The 11,742-nt window shown below is 50.5% G+C and overlaps 1 protein-coding gene across 2 annotated transcripts; it reads right to left on the bottom strand.

Moving 5' to 3' along the window:
• Nucleotides 1-98: 98 nt before the first annotated feature.
• STAR (steroidogenic acute regulatory protein) lies at nucleotides 99-10,074 on the bottom strand. 2 transcript variants are annotated; one of them, XM_074940098.1, is made up of 8 exons: nucleotides 9,945-10,074; nucleotides 6,305-6,492; nucleotides 4,874-4,987; nucleotides 4,366-4,493; nucleotides 4,114-4,272; nucleotides 3,195-3,379; nucleotides 1,642-1,735; nucleotides 99-1,296 (listed from the first exon to the last, which is right to left on the bottom strand). In XM_074940098.1, exons 2-8 carry the CDS (start codon nucleotides 6,366-6,368, stop codon nucleotides 1,180-1,182), a joined length of 861 nt encoding a protein of 286 aa, XP_074796199.1. In that variant the 5' UTR covers nucleotides 6,369-6,492; nucleotides 9,945-10,074; the 3' UTR covers nucleotides 99-1,179. The 2 variants fall into 2 exon arrangements, with proteins under 2 accessions (XP_074796199.1, XP_074796200.1); XM_074940099.1 differs by lacking the exon at nucleotides 9,945-10,074 and adding an exon at nucleotides 7,662-7,849.
• Nucleotides 10,075-11,742: the final 1,668 nt, after the last annotated feature.

The following is an 11,742-nucleotide window of genomic DNA, read 5'->3' as shown; positions in this document are numbered from 1 at the left end:
CTGGATAAAGAGAGCCAGGCAAGAATTTTAATCTTTTTCAGCTATGTATTTTAAAAGTATCTATACATATTACATCAAAGTGGATTATTTAAACTGAGTCAGTACATTAGGCTACTACAGAATTACACTGAAATATTTGCAGAGTTCTGCATAGCAACAGTCTTATCTCAGCAGGGTCCAGGAACTGGTTGGTTCTAGGGAAGTCAAGCATTGCTTAAAATTTCCCTACTGGATAAGGAACCCCCACCCCCTAAAATAAACTTGCTTAGAGCTCCATGGTCACTGAGAATAAATATTAAATAGTCCATTATGCATGTCTATACATGAAAAATAAATACCTGCAAACTGGCTTTATAAATTAACTTCCTACAGCTGAATTCCACTGAGTGCAAAACTAATGCTGGTGTATTGGGTTCTTAGGTAAAAGTGTAAGTTTACAAAGATGCACTGTCCTACTATGCTAACTGTATAAAATGTCTTATGAGAAATCAAGTCAGACACTAAGACAAGTTATTCCTGCCCACTTTCAGAGGGGGCTGTGTAAGTACATGCTAAATGTGTACTCAACAGACCAGGGCTGCTTAGAGTTCGCTGACAGAAAAGAGCAGCAAAGTAACTTACATTGGCACATTTAAATTAAACAGAAAGCTAGCTTGGTATAAATTGGCAAATCTCCCTTTGCACTAACAATTCAATAATAGGATCTGCACAGGGATTGATTTTTTGGATATTGCAAGATGCCTTGAGCTATATATTAAACCTATAACTCACTTCTGATCTTAAAGCTAAAGAGTGTGTTCCTGTACAGCAAACTACTGTAAGTACCTATGAGGGAAATAGCAAAGTGAGGGTTAACCTGGAGCTCTCGCTGAGTGTTCTACTCTGTGCCTTGACATCAAGCCCCGCTTGATCAGAAGCTGTTGCAGAGCACAGAGCAGTAGCCTTTTCAGTCAGACATACCTTCTGGGGGATTTTGAAGTGGCTGCCTACACCAACAAGTCTGATATGTTCAGCTAAGAAGGGAGCCCAGCGAACTCAATGCAGCATTAGAAACCTAAACCCATTCATTTACCCAAAGCATGTCTCAGATAACACTACACAGGATAATCACCTCTGAGGCGAAATCTAAACATCAGGTAGGCTTCTGGCTGTTGCTGAAGATTAATAGTTCTTGAGGGTTCAGCAGCTGACAGCAATTGGAGTGGTTGGAGTAGCCAAGCGCTTGCGCAGGTGGTTGGCAAAGTCTACCTGGGTCTGAGAAAGGACTTGGTTGATTATCGTCTTAGGCAGCCAGCCCTGAAAAAGAAGAGAGCAGGCATGTGTTAAAGCAGAGGTATTTACTGGGCCTAAGGAGTAGGGGGTTGGAGGGAGCCAACCTTGCACCTTAAGTTGCAATGAGATTGACAAGTGGGTTGGGATGAAACATGAACCACTTCTTTCTGGTTGGAAAGAGCTGGAACTATGAAATAGTTTTCACCTGACCCACACTAGGAATGACTTCAGTCAGGAGAATATCATTTCAAGAAGTTAAGCAGCTGCTCCTAATTTCCTAACCTTAGACAACCACCCCCTTCCGAGGCAGACTCCTTCTTGAGAGGACTCATTTATACTGTTTGAATGAGGTTCCATATGAGCACTTACCTTTAGGTCAATGCTGAGTAGCCAAGTTAACTTGGTCTGCGAAGGATTTTCAGGCAGTGGATGGAGAACCATACAGGTGGGACCGTTCTCAGCTCTAGAGAAGGGCAGGAAAACATTGCATTAGGAAACCAGGGACAATGATTTACCATCCAACTGTGTGTGTCTTCTCTAGAGTCAGTTTTAAAGGCAGGAGGGTGGCAATACCTCACCTCTCAGGCTGGAGTTTGCTACAGAGCCCTAGAAGATGCTTCAGCATGCTCCCAGCAGCCAGAAATTTCCCATGGCACAAGTCACTGCTATCCAGGTAGCAGGACTTGGCCACGAGTCTTTCTGCTGATTTAAGTCTCTCTAGCCCTTGACTGCCAATTTTTTTTAAAATTCAGGTTAAATAGAGGACTTTGAAGACTATATCTGCTTAATGGAGGTGTGTAATGAGTGCCTGTGCCAAGCCTGGCTGCTACCCCCATGCTGTTCACTCGTGGGGGTGCAGCCCATGCTCCTTCCTGGAGTTAAATTTAAAAGTTGCCTAGCTATACTTTCCTACAGCCTAGAATGAGTGTTGAGAAATAAGGGTGCATTTACTAGATATCTGATGGGAGAGGAGGGAGAGACAGTACCAGTCAAAAAGGGGCAGGGGCTGGGGGACCTTAGAGTCCTGCCTATTTTACACATTTGAATCTTTGTTGGTAATGGGGATGAGATATCAGATCAATTCTCTGCCACTGAAGAGTGAAATGCTGTAGGGGCTTTGAGCTTAGTAAAGGGACATTAGGTGAAATTTAATAGCGTGTACTATGCAGGAGGTCAGACTAGATGATTTAATAGTCTCTTCTGGCTGTGAAGAGCCTCCTTTTTCGTGGCACATAAGGCCAGGAGGCCCCAGGAGATGGTTTGAGGTACATAGGAGGGCAGGCTAGAGCATCACCTAGATACCTGTACAGTAGAACCCGGCTTAGCTGGCCTAAGTGGGATAAACCAGAGAATGGGAAAAGCAGTGTGGCCTAGTAGCCACAGGAGAGATTGCCAGCTTCTAGCCCTTGAGTCCTGGTTGTTTGGTGAATGCCAAGAGCCAGTTAAGGGAGGATTGGGGAAACGGCATGCTACAGACTACAGGATTTCAGTCCTTGGGGAGAACTTGAGGTTTGACCACTGCCTGAGGCCCCAGTGATAGCAGGGACTTGCTAATGGGACAAGATAACAGCTCAAGCAAGCTTGAAATGTATAAAATAGGCAGGACTCCAAACTAACATACTCGCCTCTTTTACAGCCCTCCTCCCACCCCAGGCTGGTAGCAGGAGCCTCTGTACTTTGGCACATCAGCAGCTCCCAGACTGGCAGACGTACGTGTGCTAGCTCTGCTCAAGCTGTTACTTCCAAAGAGCAGCAAGGCCATGGCCTCTTGGGTTAGCCACCCCCTGACACTGTACTCGGGCACCCGAGCTGGGAATGGCGCCTCCCCCCCGCTGTGCAGATGTGCCCTTTCCTGGCTGTCCAACTACTGTAGCTTTGGCTCCAGCTTTGTAAAGCAAGACAACAGCTGGAGGGTTCCCTACCTTATAAATCCCTTCTGTTCTGGCATCGCTCCATAGTTTGTGGCCATCCCTGCCAGGACACACGTTGAGCCACGTCTTCTAGAACACCGCACGCTGACGAAGTCCCGTGGTCCCACCACATTGCCAGGCGTGGCCGCAGCAGTCTCATGGGTTATCACGGTGTCTTTCCCAATCTTCTGGAGAATCTGGAGGGTGACAGTTACACGTTAGACAGAGCCAGCGTAACAGGGCTGTTTACACATTTAATAGCCCATGGGTCGTGGTGTATGTCTCTGTGCCACACTTTTCTCTCGGGCTCCCTGTACTAGGAATTGTGCAATGCATTTAATAAAGTTCTGTGCCTCCCCCCTCCCCCAGCCTGCTACGTCTACCTCATTGGCTCTGTAGTCCTGCAACACTGAGGGGGGAAAATGGATTTCGGTATTCAGCGCTCTAGGAGCAAGCTGTGCTGTGTGGGAGAACATTTCACCTAGTGTGAGATGTGGCCGTCAGTCAGGCAGCAGGCCACCACTGTTACCACTTCAGTAGATAAAGGACACCCACCCCCTTGCAATAAGATTCCATAACCTCCACCTAGAAACAGGTTGCTGAGATAAAGAACTGGACTTCTCCCCTTTGCTGACACCTTGTGGCTATTGCCAAACACGCGCCATATCAGCTGCACAGTGGAGCCAAGGTAACGGCTTAAGCTTGGAGCTGGCATTCAAAGGCTGGAACACCCTTCAGGCCAGCTGTATTTACCCCTTTGGGCACATTAGACGTTTCTCTCTTTAAAATATATAGTAGAAAAACCCTTTATTTTACTGCTTAATCATAAAGGCCCCTCTTCAGCAAAGCATGTGCTTAAGTCCTTGGCTGCATCGGGGCCAAAGCAAGCATTCCTCCCTCTTCGGAGAACGCATGCAGTTGAGTCTCTCACCTTGATTTCCTTGATGCTTGGATTCCAGTCTCCCATCTGCTCCATTCTTTCCACCAACTCATCATACACAGAGTTCAAGGGCTGGTCCACAACCACCTCTAGCCGGAATACCTTCCCAACGTCTGGGAGCATCTTGCTCAGCACTTTGTCCCCATTCCCCTACAGGAAGTCAAAGCCCCAAAGAGTTAGTATTCCCAGTAGATGCAGTTGAAAAAGGACAAGTCAGAAATCACCACAAGTCAGAAATCGTACCGCTATGGTCTCAGTTTTCCAGCCATCCTGTTCCCCGAGGATGCTGAGCGATTTCTGAAGGGCTTCCTCTCCCTGTTTAATGTAGGACATCTCCACTTCACTGAAGGGCTTCTCCTCCAACCTGGAGCCTGAAAGGGGTTGGAGTAGAGGGTTTTACTTGGGCATTTATACAGTGCTGGTTGCAGCTCTGTCCTCTCACCTACACAGGACCTCTACACAGGACCGAATAACTTAGCTGAACTAAGTAACCTTTCCAGTTCAGCACCAGTGCTGGGGGGCTTAGGAGTGATGCTAGTTTCCTGCTATCTTTCTGTATTTAGATTTTGCAGCATAGGCTGTACATTTCTATATGCATCAGCAGGTCTGAGTCTATACCACAGCGGCAGCCTCTTAAAGGACTTGGGCCTCAATCCTGCTCCCACTGGAGCCAGGTGCAAGTCTATCAGGCTTGGATCACCCCCTTTGCTTGTCACTATACATTTGACTATGGTAAGACTATGGTACTTACTAAGTAAGGAGCTCCTCCTGCGAACTTGGTTGATCCATTTACTGGGACCAGGGCCAGCAAAGGTGAGTTTATTCAGTTCCTGGCTGATAGCAACAGCAGCCTGCCTCCTCAAGCCTTGAAATGAGAGGGTAAGATAGAAGTGAAAAGAGCTACGAACTTCACAGTTTACTTTTCATGCTTCACTGTTTGTGACCCTGCCTGAAGATAAAGCTGTTCCTGGCCAATTTCCTCCCATCAGGCCCACGCTGATCCTTCTTTTAGTTTTATTTACCTTCCATCATCACCGGCTGGGTCAGTACATCTACAGAAACAGGGTTTATCATTGTCCACACACGGCTGCAGCAGCAGCATGTGTACACAGCAGCACATTTGGTTTGCTTTGGATTTCTGCAAGAGTGGTGGTCTTTTAAAAGAAAATCAACGTAGGCCCTTCCCCAACAGAGTCACAATTGTATTTGGGGACCATATGTGGAGCCTAGGACGTGCAAAACATGGGGAATGGGGACTAGTCACACCCCGGGGGGGGGGGGTGTGCTCTAGAATCCAGCAGTTCACCATAGCGGAAAATTCACTTTACACTGAGACTAGAAGCTGTTTGCCTATACAACATGCTGGGATTGGAGAGCTGCGTGTGCAACACCACACCAAGCAGAAGGGAGGCAGACTTCTTCCAAGCCTGCAGAATGACTTTTGCCAAAGAAATGGTCTTTGGCATAAACATGGTGCGATGTGTAATCTAGACCTCAAACTGATCCCTAGGTCCAGCAGAAACCGAGACATCCAGAAGCCAAGAAGAGTCTGTTGGAAGTTTCTCTCTCTCTCCAGCAGTTTGGAAAAGAGAGCCAATGGCTAGCCATTGGAGTGGATAATCTAAGTCCTTTCCATGTGAGCTCTTCAAGGCAGGGAGAATGTTTTATCTGTACATAGGTACATTTATGGCACTATAAATAACAGCCTCCCTGGAAACAGAGGACTGTTCAGCATTCAGAAACAGGCATACCCTTCCCCTGTTGAGCTGGAAAGAGTCTCCTGGCAGCAAAAAGGGGAGAGGTGAATAGATTTTAAGGCCAGCTGGAACCACTGGGGACATGGGACAGACCTTTAACTCCAAGGGAACTATGACAATTTACACCAGCTGAGGGTCTGAGCTGCGTAACACACAGCAGAGAATTCCCCCAGTGATCCCTGCTGGCTTCCTGGGTGGTGAGCAGGGCACAGAGCAGGGGTGCCTCTTGCTGCCCAGTGCTTGGGGCAATTGGGGTCGCAGACAGAGTAACCGTAATAGAAATAAACATCACTACTAAGGAGCAAGAAACGAGGCACTTTGAATCTGACAGTCGAATCCACAGCAATGGGGCCTTCAAGCCAGCCGCCCCCAGCCCAGCTCCTAAGGCAGCTGCTGCCCCAGTGACAGCTGCGCGCCCCCCTCACCGGTCATGTTGCGCAGATGTCTGTAGGAGATCCCGGCACACAGTTTGAAAGTTGCTGGCAGCATTTTTCTTTTCTGGTTGCAGCTCAGGCTTCCAGCGTCAGTGTCTCTGGGGCTGCCTCTGCTGGACTAGCGCTTCTCTGCTGCAGCTCTCCTCACTCGCAGCCTTAAATACTCCCGCTGAAGGATGCTGGTTAGTCAGCAGAGATAAGAAAAGACATCACTTACCCAGGCCTGCGGGGGGCCAAGGCCAAACCCTTCTCATGCATCTGTCATGTGGGCAGCGTTACAAGAGGCAAAGCTGATTAAGGGAACAGGCATATCCTCCCTTGGCTACGTTAACTCTCCGCAGCCAACCAGACGTTCTCTCTCCAGAGCGACGGCTGAGCACAGTTAGCCGGACCTAGTCCCAAAGCAAAGGCCGCCAGCAGGCCAGTGCTTGGAGTTCTTGCTGAACTATGAGTACTGATAGCCTGGCGCCACCCGAATGCAGGTGTCCAGCACACCGTGAGAGCGGCCGTCTCCCAGGGAGGGATTGAACAGTGCAGTGATAGTTAGACATGGTCACCACGACTTAGACACTGCAGTTCGCCCCAAGCAGGGTTGTTTTTCTCCCCCATGATTGGCCAGCGAGGACCCAGAGACTGTCATATATGGCATGAGCTGCTCCGTAGCCCTGGATCAGTGTGTGTGTGGGGGGGGGTCACAGGGAAGGGCACTGGATGGCTCAGGGGGTTGGCAATGGAACCTGCCTTCATCTAGGACAGGTGAAGAGTAGCTCACCGTCTGGCGAGTAGCTCACAGGCACTGGCTGGCTATTGTAGAGGGACCCGGGAGTGCCAGGCCAGGGTAACTGAATGGAGCACCGGTGCCCTAAGGAACGAGTTGCATGGATTTGCAAACACAGATCTAGTTGTAACAGGCAGGGCTGGTGGACGTGTCCTTTAACTTTGAAAACATGATTTTTAAAGAAGGTGCGGGGGGGAGAAGCAGCCTCAGAAAGCCAGTGGAGTCACTAGCCTTGGGCAGAGCATTAGCAAAACAGAGACCCTGTGTGCTGCTCGTACCCGGGCCAGCCGCGTGCACAAGGGGCATATCCCATGATGAGGGCTGGTCTGTCAGCGCAGCTCCCTGCGGATTCAGTTTGGACGCTGGGCGTGAGAGGATCCAGCCCCTGGAGAGTTAGCAGAGCCTCCCAGCGACGGGAGCAGACCTGGCTGAGGGAAGACGCCGCTGCGGGGGGAGGGGGTGGCAGCAGTCCCACCCTGTTTGAGCAAGGATGGGGGAAAGCAGGCTGGAACCATGGCGTGGTGCTACACTGGCATCTCTGAGCACGGGGCCGACCCATTATGTATATACCTGCACCCTCAGAAGCCCCACACCCCCCAGGGCCTTGAGTGGGCTTCTGAACTCAGCTGCCCCCAGAGTCTCCTGGGAATGAACAGAACCATTGGCTTTGGGCGTTCTCCCGGCACATCTGCCCCTCGAGACGGAGAAGGCTGACTGGCTCCTGGCTCATCCACTCCCCAGGGCACGGTGCAGGATTCGAACCCTGCAGGACATAGAATCCTAGAATATCAGGGTTGGAAGGGACCTCAGGAGGTCATCTAGTCCAACCCCCTGCTCAAAGCAGGACTGCATGTACTAACCGAAGCAACCTTAATGAACAGCAGTAGCACTTGGCTTTCATATGCCCCTCCATCCATAGAGCTCAAAGAGGTCAGTACCATCATTCCATTTTACAGTGGGGGAAACTGAGGCATACAGGGGGACGTGCTCAACAATCCAATGGCTGGGAGATGAATCACTGAGGGTGATTAACCACGGGAACAATTTGCCGAGGGGCGTGGTGGATTCTCCAACACTGACCACAGAGATCTGCTCTAAGGATGATTTTCGGGAGGGTCTCCAGCCTCTGTTACACTGGAGGCCTGACGAGCTGATCACAGCGGTCATAGAATCATAGAATATCAGGGTTGGAAGGGACCTCAGGAGGTCATTTAGTCCAACCCCCTGCTCAAAGCAGGGCCAATCCCCAGTTTTTGCCCCAGATCCCTAAAGGGTCCCCCCCTCAAGGATTGAACTCACAACCCTGGGTTTAGCAGGCCAATGCTCAAACCACTGAGCTATCCCTCCCCCCCAAGATTCCCTTCTGGCCTGGGAATCTCTGAATAGACCAGGGGACAAAGCCCAGGTCTCCCCATAGGCAGTGCTCTGCAGTGCAGTATAGATGCAGTCATCCAAGGGAAGGGGAAGTCCCCCTACACTGCGGTTTGCAGAAAGCCTGTATTGGCAGGGCCAATATCTCCTTCAGAGGCTGGATTATCTCCCAGCAGGGTGGGCAAACTGGCAGTGGAATGATAACACTCAAGGATGGTATGACATTTCCCAGATGAGTTACAGCCAGAGAGACAAAGGGCCAGAGGAGCTAGTGAATCACCAGCTGCTTCCTTTGACGTCAGCGTTCGTACCCTTGTGCGGGGAGCCTGACCTTCGCACTTGATGTTGCAAGAATGGATGAGGCCAGCCCCCTCTGCGCCATTAACCCCACAGTCCGGTCTCAAAGCCAGCATATGGGGCTGGGGGGCCCATGGCCAGGGCACCAGGCTGGGACTCAGGAAAGCTGGGCTTTGTTCCCCAGACCTACTGGGCAACCCCAGCCAAGTGACTTCCCCCATTTTCCCTCCGACCCTTCGTCTTGCGAGCTCTTTGAGGCAGGGACTGTCTCCAGTTATGATCCTGTGCAGCACCCAGCATGGGGTTCCAGCCTCTACGTGCTACCACAATACAAACAACTGCTGCTACCGAGAGCAAGAACATGCACCTCCCCTGCCAGCAGCCGCCAGTTCCTCAGCCCGGCACAGCTCGAGCTGCCAGGCCGTAACAGGTTCCACCCAGGGCAGCATCACAGCTTGGAAGCCTGCAGCTGGCCCAGGCGTGACCGTAGGCCTCGGGCAAGGGTAAAGTCAGTGCCAGTTCCACACAAGGGAAACGTTTCTCTCTGGCAGATCAATTTAAAAACCAAGGAGCTGCTGGGGGATGCTGCTCGGGCTGTGGAACGGGCTCAGGAAGACGGACAAGCGGGCAGGTGAATTTCTGACACAACCATGGGGCTATCCTATCACCAATTCACCCGCCACCCCTCCCAGCAGCGTGTATAACAAGCTAGTTTACCTCCACCCCCATCCTCCCCCTGGCTAGCATGCGCTTCCCCCTCTAAATCATGCAGTGATTGTGTGCCTGAAGGACACTGCATAGAAACAAACAAACAGCCTCTTCGGTCATGCTAGATAAGAGATATCTAGCATTTAAGTGAGTAATAAAATCAATTCGCTAGAGCTGCCTGGTAGGGTTCGGATAAAGTGTTTTAACACAGACAGATAAACTATCAATCCTGGCTGAAAATTACACAACAAGCAACTGAAGCAGGCCTGGAGCCGGCTTTCCTCACAAGGTGGGTCAATTCCAGCCCCCTGCCACGCTCCACTCTAATCAAACATCTCTGAGCAAAAAGGTCTGGGGGGGGGGGAAGTGGCTTTTCAAACAATAGGGATATTTCGGTCCATTTTCCACTCCCCCTCCCCTGCATACAGAGAAAAGGGTCTTCTTCCCTTTCAAAGTATTTGCACAGAAAGGACTCACCATTTTGCGATGCAGCCACCGAGCAGAAAGAAGATATGGGGCCTGAGAGGGACGCAGATCTACACATACAGGGGCCAGATAAAGTCAGCAACAGTCCCTAGAAGGAAAAACCAGTATGTCAGAAGGTCACATTTCACTCACAAAGATTTTTTCCCCTCCTATCCCAAATATCGAAGACTCACCTCAGATGTATTGCTTGGCTGGTTCTTTTTGTTTTGTTTAGAGCAGGTAGAAACATGCAGGGGGAAAAGTGCCATTTTTGGGTGAAAATTAAGAATTCTTTTAAATAAAAAAAAGAAGAAAAGTTCCCAGCCAGCTCTTTGCTTGAATTCGCAGCTCAGCTGACAACACAGGCATGGGAGCAAAAGCTGGAATGACGGGATGGATCCCTCGATAAATTGCCCTGTTCTGTTCAGTCCCTCTGATACATCTGGCACCTGCCACTGTCAGAAGACAGGATCCTGGGCTAGATGGACCTTTCGTCTGACGCAGTGTAGCCGTTCTTATGTACCCTGCCGTTCGCAGGAGTTTGAAAGATTTTCCAAGAGAACCAGAATTATAAGGCCCATGCCAGGCATCTATCTGGCTGACTTTATGGCTCCCATCACCATGCCCGACACCTCCCAAACAGCCCTGAGTTCAGCCTGGCAGCCCCTGGCACACTCTACCCCTAAGCTGCCCTAGAGATGGGCACTCGGCTCAGCCCAGCTTTCCCTACGGGGGCGCACAGCTCAGAACGTTCCAGTCAGGGATCCCAGTTCCAGGCCCATCCCTGGTGGTGGCCACAGCAGAGGCTAGTCTAACCTGAGAGAGAAGCTGAGCCAGACCTCTGAGTGCAGCTCTGCATGCTGACCAGCACTGGCTAGCAGCACCCCCTCTCCACAGTTAGCTTGCAGGTGGCCAATGCTGCTACTGACCCTGCCTCACCACCTCCCAGAGCAGACAGATCATATTCGGTTACTTTAACTCTTGCAAAAACCATCCAACACCCAGCTCCTGCTGTATTGGGGAAAGCCAGTGTGTGAGAGCATGCCTCCAGACATGGGGCTGCCCACCACTGCCCCGGGAAATAGATGCAAGTAGAGAACACACACCCCTCACCTCAAGACTGTGGCTCTCTTAGCATGGCTGGTCTGTGGCTTACTTGGATGGTAACAGGGCTTGTTTTGCAGCTTCTGCTTCAGTGGGACAGCCAGCTGGACACCTGCATTGCGGCTGGCGGATAAAGAGTTTAAATGCAATTGTTTGCATTGCGTCTTTCACAGGAACCACATCCCCAGGACGCAGAGCTGCAGAGGGACAGAGATTCTAGGCATGGCCGGGGAACAGCAGTGTTTGCAGGGAAGAGAGTCTCCATGTGCATAGGCACAGGGAGCAGACCGCTGTGACAGTGGGTAACAGGGAAACCACCCCAGACAGGGGTACCCTGAACCCCTCAGGTTTCATCTTCCCCAGAGGTGCTGGTCAGACGAGGTAGCCCAGAGCCCCTGTGGTTGTGCAGGCTGCACTTATCCACACAAAGCAGTCGCTCCCGAAGGCAAGGCCTCTGTCCAAGGACATGGTTTTGTTTTGAAAAGTTTCAGAGTAGCAGCCGTGTTAGTCGGTATCCACAAAAAGAAAAGGAGGACTTGTGGCACCTTAGAGACTAACCAATTTATTGGAGCATAAGCTTTCATGAGCTACAGCTCACTTCATCGGATGCATCCACTGAATGAAGTGAGCTGTAGCTCACGAAAGCTTATGCTCCAATAAATTGGTTAGTCTCTAAGGTGCCACAAGTCCTCCTTTTCTTTTTGTT

Source organism: Natator depressus, chromosome 26 (assembly GCF_965152275.1).
Source record: "Natator depressus isolate rNatDep1 chromosome 26, rNatDep2.hap1, whole genome shotgun sequence".
In the NCBI taxonomy this organism is placed as follows: Eukaryota; Metazoa; Chordata; order Testudines; family Cheloniidae; genus Natator; species Natator depressus.
This window is presented reverse-complemented; position numbering and strand designations above follow the sequence as displayed.